Source organism: Globicephala melas, chromosome 14 (assembly GCF_963455315.2).
Source record: "Globicephala melas chromosome 14, mGloMel1.2, whole genome shotgun sequence".
Lineage (NCBI taxonomy): Eukaryota > Metazoa > Chordata > Mammalia > Artiodactyla > Delphinidae > Globicephala > Globicephala melas.
Genome location: NC_083327.1, coordinates 74,152,710 through 74,168,623, shown reverse-complemented (window position 1 = coordinate 74,168,623; position 15,914 = coordinate 74,152,710). Strand labels below are relative to the sequence as shown.

Genomic DNA, 15,914 nt, shown 5'->3' with positions numbered 1-15,914 from the left:
CCACACACTTGGGGGCTTCTCGTACTGTTCTCACTGGCCTGGATCTTTCCCACTTCATTTGTGGTGTTCTTGGCTATATGGGTGAGCCTTGCCCTCTATAGATGTAGAACTCAAGGAAGTGTGATTTCACCAAAGAAAAGGAGTTTAGGAGTTGGTCTTTTTCTGAATCCCCCATTCCCCAGCCTCTATTAGGAGCTCTGAAGCTTTGAGGATCCTGATTTTATGTTAAGAAATTATGTTGGTGGGAAAGAAAGATTCTTTTTGTGGCTGCACTTCTATTCAACAATTCTCTCCCCTAAAAGGACAGATTGTGATAAAGAAATGAAAATAATTGGAAGTGAAACATCAAAATTAGAAAATGTTGAATTTCCAGATGATTCCGAGGTGCGGCTTTTCCAGTGTCTTTTTCTCCTGAGATCGTCCCTCCCACCTCCTGCTTTGCAGTAGCAGTTTAATGAACAGTCTGTGAAACAAATCTTAGATACAAACACACGCATAGAAAACTATGCTCTGAGGATAAAGCAACTTCTAATTTGTGGGAAAAGGATTAAATATTTCTGTTTTCTGAAAAGGGTTATTTTGTGTTTTGTTTTCTATTAAAATGTATCTAGTTTCAAAAAAGAAATTATGTAACATTTTACATATTAATATTAGTATATTTATTGATAGACTAACATGTTATTTATAGTTTACATTATAGAATATTTATATACTTATAATAAATACTACTAAACTAATATACAAAGTAACTACTTACTGGTGAATATTTGTATATGTATGTATTTAATATTTAAAATGTTAAAATATTTAAATAGTTACAGGTGACTGTCATGGTAGTTCTCATGATTAACTTTGAAATCAGATATGTTTTGAAATGGACTGTATCTTTGTTTCTGTATGTTTTCTATTTTCCACACTTTATACAATATAATTTAAAATTCAGTGGAAAGAGTAGTTTGAGAATATTAAAATTATATTATTAATAAAATGATATTTAAAGGAAGAGAATATATTAATGGCTCTTCAAATTTTATTTTAAATTACTTTTACAGAAAGAAGTTTAATTCTTTTTTCTTTTTTTTAATTGAACTATAGTTGATTTACAGTGTGTTAATTTCTGCTATACAACAAAGTGATTCAGTTATACATATACATTCCTTTATATAGATACATTCTTTTTTATATTCTTTTCCATATGGTTTATCACAGGATATTGGGTATAGGTCCCTGTGCTATACAGTAGGACCTTATTGTTTATCTGTTCTCTATATAATAGTTTGCATCTGCTAACCCCAAACTCCCAGTCCATCCCTCCCCCACCCCCCCAAATTCTTGAACCTTAGTTGTACTGATACTAAGACTTTAATAATTATCAACTGGACTAGCGATTACTGAATCAAAATGGGCATGAATGAGTTTTAAATAGCACTAATAATAGTGTCACAGGTTGTTGAATATTTTGTTCAAGTAATTTCTTATGGTCTTTTCATTTTCATATATTAAATACTTTTAGAAACCTTAGTAGAAAAATGGACAGTGTGTTGTAGAGCACTTCATGGTATATGAAGCAATGATCACAAATACTTCGTTAAAAGTTTATAGGTGACTTAAATCTTGTGTCACCTTGTGACATAGCTTTTTGCTCATTTATCACAGATGCAGCAAATATTTTGGTGATAGGTATGGAAAATGCTGCAAAAGAAGGTGATCCTGGAACAATATTCTTCTTCAGGTAAGACAAGAAAGCAACTCCATTGGAAGATGGGCTGTGGCCAGGTATTGTGGTCCTTAAAGATGCAGGTGTACCTTCTCTCTTAACAGAAGATGTTTCAGAATTTATTTGTGATTTAAATTTATCCTTTGGCTCTTATTTGAATAGGAGTTTGTCACTTTTAGGCATCTGCTGGTAAATCCTCTTATGAAATAAAGAATTTTCCCCCCTAGGGAAAAGATTAGGGATTTTTTATTCATTTTGTTCTAAATTAACTTTAAGCATTATGTCATCTTTGTATCATATATGCAAGTTTTTCGCACCGCTCATAATTCATGACAGTAAAGGGTGCACTTAACACATTATAAAAAGAGAGCATTGGGGGGCTTCCCTGGTGACGCGGTGGTTGAGAGTCTGCTTGCTGATGCAGGGGATGCGGGTTCGTGCCCCGGTCCGGGAAGATCCCACATGCCGCGGAGCAGCGGGGCCCATGAGCCATGGCCGCTGGGCCCGCGCGTTCAGAGCCTGTGCTCTGCAATGGGAGAGGCCACAACAGTGAGAGGCCCGTGTACCGCAAAAAAAAAAAAAAAAAAGAGAGAGCGCATTGGACAAAGCTAAGGTCAGGAACCACTGGTGGAAATAATGGTGCCCTGCAGAACGCAGGGATTTAGGGAACCGAGTGGACTCCCCCCAGCTTCCGGCCTTCCTGAGAGCAAGAGACTGAAGGAAACTCAGGCTGAGGTCATTAACAGGCCCATTCAGGTAACTTGGTGTGTACTTGCCTTTATTGGTAAATGTGGGTTTTCATTTACTAAGAATATGTAAGCATCTTATTTCCCATTCATCTTCAGTGCCCCTCATCAGGTTCATGCTACCTGCCCTGCTGTCTTTCTTCCTTTTCCATCTTCTCCCTCTGAAGCTAAAGTTTTAGATCACCTTACCTCTCTGGAGACTTCAGACTGGGACCCTGATCCATATACATTTATTCCTTTTATTTAAAGGTTTTTTTTTTTTAAGGTTGTTTTGATACCAGATACTCCAGAGTAGCTGAGTGGAAGTGGTAATGATAATAGAAACCATTTAAAATAATCTCATCCTCACAACGTTTGAGGAAGATCTTTTATTCCCAAGGGTCAGAGGGATTAAGTGAATTACCCACAGTCAAAGGACTAATAAGCGGCAGAACAGAAATACATGGACCATCCATGAGAATCTAGACTTTGATGACGTTTCTGTGGTCTTAGTTCTTACAGCTGATGATAACTGGAAGCTCTGTCTTTGTTCCTGTGGGTGCCTTACTTTCCTTGGACATAATCAAGAGTTCAGCATTTAGTGCCGGTAGAGAAACACCCCTTTTGACTTGAGTCAGGAATTTGGATTTCTGAGGTCCTCCAGGTCAGCATCACCCAGTAGAAATACAACGCAAGGCACACATGCAAGCCGCGAATGTAATAAGATATTTTCTTATAGCCGCATTTTTAATTTAAAAAAAGATGAATTTAATTTTGACCAACACTAATAATAACATCATATATTGCCTGAAATTAATTTTACTGGTATATTTTATTTAACCCAACATATCTAAACTATTACCATTTCAGCATGTAATCAGTCAACAATTAGTGAGATTTACATTCTCCTTTTCATACTAAGTCTCTGAAACCCGGCGTATATTTTCCACTTACAGCAGCTCTCAGTTTGGACCAGGCCTGTTTCAGGTGCCCGGTAGTCACATGTGGCTTGAGCGCCATACTGCAGAGCTCCTGGGATCTCTCATCTGCCTTGAGGTGCTTCTCTGAACCGGCGCTCTGGCTGTGGCCTTAAACACCTCCCAAATCCATATCCTGAGACCTCACCCTGGCCTTTTGCCACACTCACTGCTTGGTCTCCCTGCCTGTCTTCTCACCCCACCAGCAGTCTTTCTGTCTGTTTGTAGGCAGAGCAATTTTTCAGTGGGTAATTCTGATCACTATACTGTCCTTAAAATTCTACGGAATGTGACCAAACGCCTTATCACAGCACGAAGTTCCTTCAGGGGTTGGCTGTTCCCTGCCTCTGACCTGAGTGCCCTCCCCTTCCCCTCATCCGCAGCCGTTCAAACTACTGGCTCTTTATTCTGAGACGTTGCCTGCCCCCCTCGCACCTTTTCCTGGAGCCTGGGGTATTTCCTCGTTTTCTCATTTGGCTCTGCTAGTCCTTTAGGAACTGTGTCCCTCCAGTGTACATCCACCTAGACACTGCGTAACTCTGTTACAGCGTGGATCGCACTATTGTAATTGGTGGTCCGTAGATCAGTGTTCCCTGGATTGGGACTTCCTTGAGCAGAGGATCTAGACCATACTCATCTTTGCATCCCAGATGCTAAGCACAGACCCACACACATACTAAGCACATTGCTCAAGATGGTTTGAAAAATGCTAATGGGAACATCATATTTTTACCATTTATTGATGGATGGATGGATGGATGGATGGATGGCTGGCTGGCTGCGTTGGGTCTTTGTTGCTGCGCACGGACTTTCTCTAGTTGCGGTGGGCAGGGGCTACTCTTGGTTGCGGTGCATGGGCTTCTCACTGCGGTGGCTTCTCTTGTTGCGGAGCACGGGCTCTAGGCACGCGGGCTTCAGTAGTTGTGGCACGTGGGCTCTAGAGTGCAGGCTCAAAAGTTGTGGCACACGGGCTTAGTTGCTCTGCGGCATGTGGGATCTTCCCAGACTAGAACTCGAACCCGTGTCCCTTGCATTGGCAGGCAGATTCTTAACCACTGCGCCACCAGGGAAGCCCCTACCTTTCTTTCATTTCTACCCTTCCTTCCTCTGGTGCAATGACCCAGAGCTGTAACTCCTTTTTCTTTTTTTTTTCCTTTTTTTTAATTTACTACCTAAAACAGCTCAACACATCAGACTTCAGAAATCAAAACAAGTTCCCTAACAGTTTTTAGACTTAAATTTTGTCAAAGGCAGACTTGGATTGTGAGGGCCTCCTGTGGCATTGTTGCAGGTCTACTCTGAGCACTGTATGGATGGCTGGCATTATTTCATAGGTGCCTTTACCATCTGAAGCTTTAATTTATCTCAGTCTCTTTATTCCACAGATATTAAAAGCATGACCCTTTATTCTTTTCTGATAGCAGAATCTGCCTAATGAGAGCTAATGAGACAGGTCTCAAAAATTTCCTTATTCTGATATCTGTACACCAGAATTGAATCAGGGTACTTCTGTGGTGCGCAGTGGTTGGGAGTCCGCGTGCCAATGCAGGGGACACGGGTTCAAGCCCTGGTCCGGGAAGATCCCACATGCTGCAGAGCAGCTAAGCCTGTGTGCCACAACTACTGAGCCTGCGCTCTAGAGCCCATGCTCCACAACAAGAGAAGCCACCGCAATGAGAAGCCCGCACACCGCAACGATGAGTAGCCCCCGCTCACTGCAACTAGAGAAAGCCCGCATGCAGCAATGAAGACCCAGCGCAGCCAAAAAGAAATTAATTAATTTAAAAAAACAAAAAAGAATTGCATCGGGTATGAAAGAGTCTAGATACCTGAAGTTACATGGTTTTACAATAATAGTTATTTATTCTGCAAACCACAGGAGAAATCCATGAATTTTTGAGGGGTCAGGTTTTTTATCTGAAATTCAAAAAATAGCTTTTGTTTATCATATCCATCCAGGGACCATCATGTCAAATCAATAATAAATCATATTTTTTAAAATTGGCCTTCTAGATGCATTCTAGAAGCTACCTAAGCATGGCTTTATGTGTGGCCCTAAAGAATGTATTCCACCTTTAACTTAGTTTATTCTTTTAAATCAGGGAAGGAGCTGCTGTCTTCTGGAATGTGAAAGACAAAACTGTAAGTATAAATAAAGCGTGAAAGTATTAAAATTTAGTTTTCTGAGAATAAATTGTTAATTGGCACTTAATAATCTGAGCCATTGGAAGGTAAATTAACAGATAATCCTCAGTTTATTTGCTCTGCATTATGTGATGTTGATTTTCTTTTTGACTTAGAAGTTTCCTACATTTTGCATTCTCTGAGCACACAATAATTTGTGGCAAATCAGAACAATCCTAGCTACACTGCAGACAGAAGGAAGTCTACTTCTCGTGTGATAACCTACAAAATGAGTCATGTACACACAGTTCACTGGAAGCTGGCTGCACTGAGTCTCATTTTAGATCAAGTTTTCTAGAACTTTTTAGCTCACTGGAAATAATTTCTTCAATATCCCAATCATGATTTGTTTAATACCACCTTTTCAGAGGCAGTTGGGTAACACACATCCAAGCTTTATATTTAACTCAGCAATTTTACATCTGAAAGTTATCCAAAGGAAATAATCACAGTTATATATGATGAATGATGTATAGAAATGTTCATCAACACATTATTTACAATAGCAAAAATGAGGAATAACCAAAACACATAATAATAGCAAGTTTGTTAAATACACCCATAGTATGTATTTAGGATGTACATACTACAGCTCTTAAAAGTCACGTGGGAAGAAACCAATTCCCGAGGAATTGCCTGTGTATATTGCTACAGTTCAATTAAAAGAGCAGGTTACAGAACATAACCAATATAATACCAGAGCTGGTAAAAAAAAATATGCCTCATACAAACCCAGTTTTACTGAAAGGAGATACACACATAGGGGGCAGGGGGAGGGAGACTGGGGAGCGGTTTCCTGGAGAAAAGGAAATATAAATGAGCAATAAATGTAAGAAAAATGTACAAATTGGCTATTTGAATTTGCAAAGATGTAAAAGGCTGACAATACCCAGTGTTTTTTAAGAATGCTCTCATTAAAAAAATAAATAAAAGAACGCTCTCATAGGCACAGATGTAGAGAACAAACATATGGACACCAAGGGGGGGAAGGGGGGGCAGTGGGATGAACTGGGAGATTGGGATTGACATATATACACTGGTATGTATAAAATAGATAACTAATAAGAACCTGCTATATAAAAAAATAAGTAATATTCAAAAAAAAAGAATGCTCTCTTAAATCTTTGGATTCTAAAGCTGGAAAAACTGTTTTGGAGAGCATTTTAGAAACATTTATCAAAATTATAAGTGTGCGTGTCTTTTGTTCCAACAAATCCTAAAGAAATATTCCCACAAGTCCTTGAAGATACACGCATAAGGCTGGCACATGTGACATCGTGATAGTAGAGAATAGGAAAAAAAACCCATGGATGGACATTTAAGACGGTTAAATCAATTATGTTTCCTCCATGAAGGAGAATCGCATTGAAAATGTTCATATGTACAGTATCATCCCATTTATATAGAAAGCAAACTAAATGTACATACATATACACATAGGGAAAAGTCTGGAAGGGTATGCACCAAGTTTAATGGTGGTTACATTAGAGGATTAGAAATTCAGGAGACTGACTATACTGCTGAACTGAATGAATAAGCATTTTCAGAACTCTAATGGAAAACTGATGAATTCATAAAAGTGTTAACAAAAGATCAAGATGAAAAAGAAAATTAATTACATGGGACTGAGTGAACTGATGAGGATGATTATAATTTTTGTGACTTTCTGTTTGAATTAAAAAAAAAAATCCCACAAGGACTCAGAGGCAAAAAATACACAAATCAATTTTCACTGCAAAGTAAAGGAGCTGTTGCAGTGGAGGATTCCTGGACAATGTCAATATTATGACACAGTGTGAGTGTGTTTCGTGTTTGGTAATTGCAATCATTGTTGCTTTTGTTGTGGTCATCCAGTTACAATGCTTGGTGTCAGTTTATCTCTTGTAAAAATAAAATACAGTGTGTGTGTGTGAAAAAAAAATTCAGGAGAACAGAGAGAGAATCACTTTCTATACCTCTGTGTTTAAATTTTTACAAGTGTGTTACTTAAACTTTTTGTTTTGAAGATTTAAAGAATACAAACCATAATGTTATTAGGGGTTTTCTTTGGGTCGTGGGATAATGGGAGGTTTTGTTTTCCTCCTTAAGCTTGTCTGTGTTTTCCAAATGTAAAAGCAAGTGAATATATCGTTCCAATTAGTTTAGTATCACCATGAATTTGCTTTCTCCTTAAAACCTAAAGAACAGAAGAAATGGTATCAAATGTAATTTAAAAAATGTTATAAGCCTTAACTCTATAACATTATTCTGTACTGAGGGAGTCGGTTATAATTTCAGGTTGATCTTGCTTTTCTTCTAGATGAAGCATGTGATGCAAGTTCTTGAAAAACATGAAATTCACCCCTATGAAATTGCATTGGTGCACTGGGAGAATGAAGAGCTTAACTACTCAAAAACAGAGTAAGCAACTTTTTATCAAGTTTATGAAAAGGGTGCTTGGAATAACTAGGTACAGCAAGATAAATTATTAATTTGGAGACTAATTTTAAGAAAAAAGTTATTGGTACAAATACAAAGCTGAAACAATTAATAAATATTAGTGGATAGATATTATTTTTATAGCTTCTCAGGCTACCCATAAATTAAAACAAGTAGATAGTATAACCCCAAAATAGTAAGTTTCCTAAGCGGCCAAAATCAGTAATACGGTGTGCCTTCGTTAGAATGAACCTGTTTGATTATTCTAGTAAAGTCTTCTCTGAAGTAAATCCTTTTTGCTTTTTTCCCATTGACTTTGAGTGTAAAAAGTATAAAGTATAATGACAGGGTGCTCTAAGAGAACCACTTGTGGAAATGGGGGTACCACTGCTGTACCACTCTCAGGTCAGATGTATGGGTAGGCAACGTACTGGCCAATTTCCACGTCACAGCAAGGGTGCAAAAATGAGGAGGGATGTTAGGGCGGAGAGAGAAGGCAGAATGAACAGGATTAAAAGGTCTTTTCTCTCAGGAAGGTACTGGTCTAGTGGAATGTGAGAAGGAAAAAAAGTCTTTGTATTGAGAAAGGAAGCGACACAAGCAGAGCTTTAGGGAAATTTGGAAGAGACACCAGCTATAGAAAGACTAATTGGGATAAGAGCTAAGTGATAATAGCCAGCGATGAGCTTTCCTGTATCGTCTTCTCGTCCACCAACCTTTGTGCATGTCTTCTGGTCTCACGTCTCTCGTGAAGGTTTAGCCTCTACTTTTCCTATTTGCTTGTGATAACTTACACTCCCAGATTCCCGCCCTTCCCCCTCCTCCCCAGTCGCTCCAGAGTTCTCTACATACACATCTTGGTTTGTCACAGCTGCCTCATCTCCCTCCCCATACTCACCATGTCCATGTGATTTCAGATTATACTGTGTATAGTTACATAGTTTTATATTCAGCATTTTTTCACTTAGCAAATTATTGTAGTCATTTTCCCTTTTCTACTAAATATCCTTTCGAAACATGCTTGTTCATTTTTGTTGTGTGAATTCCTATAAATGAACCGTTCTTCTGTTGAACTTTTAGTTTCTTTCCTGATTTCTTACTATTCAACATTTGACCATAGAAAGTTTTTTTTTAATGTATATATTCGTTTGTCTTTTTTCTTTAATAAATTTATTTATTTATTCATTTATTTATTTACTTACTTATGGCTGCGTTGGGCCTTCGTTGCTGTGCGCAGGCTTTCTCTAGTGTGGTGAGCGGGGGCTACTCTTTGTTACAGTTCACGGGCTTCTCATTGCGGTGGCTTCTCTTGTTGCAGAGCACGGGATCTAGGTGCATGGGCTTCAGTAGTTGTGGCATGCAGGCTCAGTAGTTGTGGCACACGGGCTTAGTTGCTCCGCGGCATGTGGGATCTTCCTGGAGCAGGGCTCAAATCCATGTCCCCTGCATTGGCAGGCAGATTCTTAACCACTGTTCCACCAGGGAAGTCCCCATAGAAAGTTTTTTGTACACAAATCTTTCCTTGCATCTTTGATTATTTCTTTAGGATAAATTCCTAGAAGTGGAATTACTTGGATCATAGGGTATAAGAACATTTGTAAGACTCTTGATACAGATTGCCAAAATGACCTCTAGAAAGATTATAAAGATTATTTTTCAAAAGAAAAAAGGTACTTTTTGCGATTTAGAAACTACTTTTTTTTTTTTTTCTTTTCTCAGGGGACAGTCAAAACTTCACAGAGGGGAAATCAGGTTAAATTCAGAGCTAGATTTAGATGACGCCATTCTAGAGAAATTTGCTTTCTCAAATGCTCTTTGCCTTTCAGGTAAGTTACTGCTACTTATCAGAGACGGTATCACATAGTTTTCATTTCATCGAGGGAACCTGAAATATTTAGTAAAGACTTTGACATGTTTTCGCAGAGCACTCAGCAAAGCCTTATAATTCCTTTTCCTTTTTTTTCCCTCCAAGAGAAAAATATATGTAGTATAGGGTATAATATATAGTATCTGTGCTATAGTTATTCATTCCTTATTAGTGGTATTGATAAAGCTTACCTCTCCAAAAATATTTTTTTATGTTGTTGCTGTTATTATTATTATCACTACCTTTGTTTTCCCCTCTCCTTCTCTCTGAGATTGTTAGTCTTACATTGTCTCTAATCCAGGCAGAGAAAGCACAGCCTTCTGTGATTGGGCACGGGCCTCTATGTAGAAAAACACACTCTGGGTTTTCACAGGAATGGGACAGAGAGTCACAGTGGCTCTCAGTTTTTTCGGCAAGATCCACGCACCTGAATAGAACTGTAGAAGAAATGTTCTAAGAAATGTTCCTGCCACCAGTCTGCACTAGGCTGCTGCTGTGGTGGGCTGCACATACCATCCAGGAGGCTTCGGGACTTCTGAGCTGTACCCACAGCCCAGAGGAGTGGAGGGAAGGTCAGGAAGGCCTGATTTCTGCCCCTCTACAGAGCCACCCTTCGTTCCTCTCAGCTTCTGAGATGCAGTAGGAGAAAATCAGGGATTCTACCCAGTGTAGTTTTGGTCTGCGAGCAGGGCTTGGAAATCCAGTCAACTTTCTTCTGTCTCTTTCTACCTAGTGCCATCTTTTGTAGTAAGAAGTAACGACTCTTAAATTTCAGTCTCAAATTTTTTGGACGTCTGCTTCTTAAACTATTGTTGAAATGGCAGTGAAGGTACTGTGCAGTTTTACATTTTGTAGAAACAGGAATATGATGATAAATGTTCTGTTGTTAATTTTTTTTTCCCCCAGTGAAACTGGCTATCTGGGAAGCAGCACTGGATAAATTTGTTGAATCTATTCAGTCGATTCCAGAGGTAATTATACCAATTTTATGCTTGTTTTCAAAGATTGAGTTCTATTGGGGAAAAATACAAATTTCCCACTATAATGATGAATTTAGAAGTACAATAAAGTAATAATAAACATTAAGAAAGCTGCACTGAATTTAAGCAGAAAAAAAAAACCCGGTTACGTATAAAATGATAAAATAAGAAACCTTTTAAAACTTCAGATTCAAATTACTTTTCTCTAATGGTATAGTATTTTTAATGTAACTGAATTGAAGGGAAATAAAATGAAATGTTTCCTCTCTAAGGAAGGAAATTATGACCACTTTTCTCGATTAAAAAGTGTCTTGACAAATTACAAGGAAAACAGTGGCATGAAGAATGCATCTAAAATTATATCAGAACTTCAGAATACATTAAAAATCATGCTTACTGTAATTAACTTTGTTTTTACTGTGAAAGAATAATTATACTAGGGAAAAGAGCCCCTGGTTTTTCATTAAGCGATTAGGAATGTACATCATAGAAAATGCTAGTGAGGAGGGAAACCTGTGTATGTATGTATCTATTTTCCCCCTCCCAAATAGGCTTTAAAAGCTGGGAAGAAAGTGAAACTATCTCATGAAGAAGTTATGCAGAAAATGGGTGAACTCTTTGCCTTAAGGTAAAATTTTCTCTGTAAATGAAATATTTCATATATTTAACAATCTCCAGGAAATCTCCCTGTAGCTCTACAGTAAAGAGCGAACATTTATATCTTTATGGGAATTGCAGCTGTTTTTATTTCATTCACTATAAGCGTGGAGAACTCTTACCCATTAGAAGCAGTTGGGCTGTATTAGGACTGTACTGGAAGAAACTGTGCATGTGCAAGAGAGACCATCATTACTCTACGTTAAACCTACGTCAGCGAGCGTAGTAGGTGTTATTCAAAGGTGGAAAGATGCATTCTAGAATTTGGACAAGGGTAATTCTCAGTAAAAGTATAGCACTGCATCATAATGCTGAATAGACCTAATTGCTACGGAAAAGTGATGTACCATATTTCATTGACTCTAAGACACCATACGATGCCACAAGAAAGTGAGAATGCTGCCCACTGACATATGAGACAATGCTTTTTCATCACAGAATTTTAATTTTGCACTACGGAAATAGCTCTCGGTCTTATTTGGATGTAGATTGATCACATTTCCTCTTGGGCATACATAAAAAGGAAAGAATAAGAGAAATAAGTCATCTAAGGCAATGACAACTAAGTCTCAACTGCCACCTGTAAGACATCATCAATTTTAAAGATGCCTCCCATTTTCAGAGATGTTAAAATGGGAAGAAGAGTGTCTTAGAATTGATGAAATATAATAGTACATCGTTCAAAATTAAGTTAAAAGGCCTTCAGTTTATTTCATTCTTGTAGTTTTCCCAAGATTTTTGGAATGAAACACCCTGAATCTTGGTGTTATTCTCACTAGGCAGGATTCTCAGTGTTTCGGCCCTTGTCGTGTGTGGGGTGAGTTACTGGAGTTCCTTGTTAATAGTTTACCTAAGAGTTGCTTTTCCACATTCTCCTTAGTTACTCGCCCTGGAGAGAAGTGGTCCAGTGTTGCGTCATGTAGGCCCTTCTCAAAGCTCAGGGACCCTAACTCAGGGCACCAACAAAAATAAAAAGCCCTGCACGAGAGCGTCCCACAGCACATCTAAAGCCTTGAGCTCGCTAAGAAATGGGGGAGACAGACTCCTCTCCCCTCTTCTCTTGGTCATGCGAGCAGAACTTGATATAGCGAATTATAATACTAGGACTCAGAACTCAGGACTTGATATACTTAGGTATGTGAATAGTTTCGTAGAGTCTTACTGTTGTTATCCTGAGTTTTCGTCTCTTTACAATAAGATGCTTATGTGTTATTCAAAGGAATGTGGCGAATCTGTGACGAGAAATAGAAGTAGAAATGTGGCAGTCACGGCTTATACATGGTACGATCCTACTTGGAAGCAAACAACATAAATATTCATCTCTATCTTCATACGTATACATACTACCAGACACGTAGGTGTATGTGCACGCGCACACACACACGTGCACATGTGTGCATGGAAGCAGACCTGGAAGGACACAGGAGAGTATTGGCAGGGCCGAAAGGATTTGATTTGTCAGGGTAACGGGCCTGCCAGTGTTTTCTGAGTTCATCTCTAGGGTTTTGCTTTTTTATAGTGAACAGCTATTTATGTGTTACTTCTATAACATAAATTTGTGTTTAAAAGCAAACTCAGGCCTCATATGTAAAAAAGGTAGAAATAGAGTGTGTGTGTTTGTGTGTGTGTGTGAAACTAGCAGCGGCTACCCACAGGGAGTGGGAGAAAGGGAAAAATGGGGATAAGAATAGGAGTAAGATTGGTCAATTTTTACCTTTTTCTGTCTTTTTTATTTTTGAGCCATCTGATTACCTATCCACACACACACACAAATATATGTGCATGTATATTGTAACAAATTTTAATGAAAAAAGAAGCTTAGAAATTTTTTTTTTAATAAGTTTATTTATTTTGGCTGTGCTGGGTCTTCGTTGCTGTACACGGGCTTTCTCTAGTTGCAGCAAGCGGGCACTATTCGTTGCGGTGCGCAATCTTCTTATTGCGGTGGCTTCTGTTGTTGCGGAGGACGAGCTCTAGGCGCGCAGGCTCAGTAGTTGTGGCTCACAGGCTCTAGAGCACAGGCTCAGTAGTTGTGGCGCATGGGCTTAGTTGCTCCGCGGCATGTAGGATGTTCCCAGACCAGGGCTCAAACCCGTGTCCCCTGCATTGGCAGGTGGATTCTTAACCACTGCACCACCAGGGATGTCCCTAGAAATTTTTTTAATTGGGTTTTTTTCTCTCTACTTCATAAATGTTAATATAAAGATTGAATTAATTTGGTTGCACATTTTGAAAATTTTTTGTTTACATGTTTCTCAGAAATATTACAAGAATCAGCATTAAAAACTACTTTTGGGCTTCCCTGGTGGTGCAGTGGTTGAGAGTCCGCCTGCCAATGCATAGGACACGGGTTCCCCGGTCTGGGAAGATCCCACATGCCGCAGAGCGGCTGGGCCTGTGAGCCATGGCCGCTGAGCCTGCGCGTCCGGAACCTGTGCTCCACAACGGGAGAGGCCACAACAGTGAAAGGCCCGCGTACCCCAAAAAAAAAAAAAAAAATTAAAAAAAACTACTTTTATAAAGCACCATGTAAATAAGAAATAAACTTATTTACAAAACAGAAGTAGACTCACAGACATAGAAAACAAATTTGTGGTTACCAAAGGGGATGGGGGCAGATAAATTAGGAGTTTGGGATTAATATAGCCACACTGCTATATATAAAATAGGTAAACAACAGGGACCTACTGTATAGCATAGGGAACCGTACTCAATATCTTGTAGTAACCTATAATGGAAAAGAATCTAAAAAAGAATATATATATATATATATATGTGTGTGTGTGTGTAACTGAATCAGTTTGCCATACACTTGAAATTAACACATTGTAAATTAACCATACTTCAGTCAATCAATAAATCAATCAATAAATATCTTCTTCAAAAAAGAAATAAAGTAGACCATGCTTTTTAATTCAAGATAAAAATTAAAAGTTAATGATTTTCCTTTTTTTAAGACACCATATAAACTTGAGTTCAGACTTCTTGATCACTCCTGATTTCTACTGGGACAGAGAAAATCTGGAAGAACTTTATGATAAAACTTGTCGGTTCCTCAGCATTACTCGTAGAGTTAAGGTATGTATTTTGCACTTCTACTGAGAGTGACACAATGTTTGTATGACTGTGTGAAGAGAAGTTTTTAATTAAGTAAATGTGTTTAACTGCTTTTGGAGAAATGTCCTGTTTGACTTCTACTCAGATATCTAGATCTCCCGTTCTAGTTTTCCTGTGTACAGACAGTTTTCAGCTTTCACGTCAAAGGATATTCTGATATTTGCTCTACAGACTAGATAAGGTTGGTGAGAGTTTGGAGGCCTGGTGGTCTGTTAGGAAGTTTCTCATCAAGTTTCAAGCAAGAGTTCATGGGGTCCAGAACTTTACTGGTGACAGTGAGAACAGAAATGAATTTTTAAAAGAATCCTTTAAGACAAATGAACTGGTTGGTACTGGGAGGCCAGGGAGAAGGAAGAATAAGGATGACTGACGTTTGTTGTGGGTGACAGGTAGAAAGATGGCAAAATGTAGAGAGGTTGGGGGGAGGGGAGGAGCCACATTTAGGATGTGTTGAGAGTAGAGTAGCAAGAAGACATCCACTTAGAACCGTCTGAAAGCATTGAGAAGCGTGGAAGAAAAGTTGAGGAGGGAGGAAGCTGATGGAATGATGGAAGTGCGTGGAGGGCGTCATGGTGGAGGTGAACCACACGGGAAAGAGAGCAGAAGACAAGATGGACAGTAGTACCATGTGTGTGCATAGTTCTGTCACATTTAATCACACGTGTAGATCCAGGTAACCACCAGATCTGGATACAGAACTGTTCTATCACCACAGAGATCTCCCTTGTGCTTGTCCCTTTATAGTCACACCCTTCCCTCCCCGACCATCCCTAACCGCTGGTAATAAGTAATCTACTCTCCAGCTCTATAATTTGGTCATTTGGGGAATGTTATATAAATAGAATCATACAGGGTGTGACTTTAAAATGGGCTGTTTTCAATGAGTTTAATACCCTTGAGATCCACCCAAGCCATTGCCTGTATCAATCCCTGCCTTCCTGTGAGTTACTTAGCCATGTGGGGGGATTCCATTTTGATTTCTCTGTATTGTTTTTGAGTGTATCTCTTTGCATAGATACTTAGTGGTTGCTCTAAGCGTCACATTACACATACCTAGCTTATCACAATCCACTGGTTTCAGCATTTTGCCAGATTAAATCAAGCGTGGAAACCTTACTGCTCTTTACATCCCTTTACTCCCCACTTTGAGAACTTCATCAGTGTTACAATTTTTGCTGCAAACATCAAACATAATTTAGAAAACTCACGAGGAGACGGAAATCCTATTGTATCTTCCCCCATTTTTATTCTTTCTGTTCTTTTTTTTCAATG

General features: G+C 38.8%; 1 protein-coding gene across 8 annotated transcripts in view; it reads left to right on the top strand.

Annotated features, from left to right (window-relative positions):
• RMND1 (required for meiotic nuclear division 1 homolog) overlaps nucleotides 1-15,914 on the top strand; it is a 34,666-nt gene that overhangs the window by 14,421 nt on the left and 4,331 nt on the right. For 7 of the 8 annotated variants that reach the window (XR_009558676.1, XM_060283352.2, XM_060283351.2 and 4 more), the window contains 7 exons: nucleotides 1,657-1,732; nucleotides 5,522-5,561; nucleotides 7,903-8,003; nucleotides 9,741-9,847; nucleotides 10,795-10,859; nucleotides 11,420-11,496; nucleotides 14,483-14,603. Coding sequence is in view for 6 of the 8 variants with exons in the window: in XM_060283352.2 (XP_060139335.1) it covers nucleotides 1,657-1,732; nucleotides 5,522-5,561; nucleotides 7,903-8,003; nucleotides 9,741-9,847; nucleotides 10,795-10,859; nucleotides 11,420-11,496; nucleotides 14,483-14,603 (587 nt within the window). In the remaining 2 variants the exon portion in view is untranslated. Of the gene's footprint in view, nucleotides 1-1,656; nucleotides 1,733-5,521; nucleotides 5,562-7,902; nucleotides 8,004-9,740; nucleotides 9,848-10,794; nucleotides 10,860-11,419; nucleotides 11,497-12,744; nucleotides 12,807-14,482; nucleotides 14,604-15,914 lie in introns of all 8 variants that reach the window. The other variant, XR_009558677.1, reaches the window with a different exon arrangement.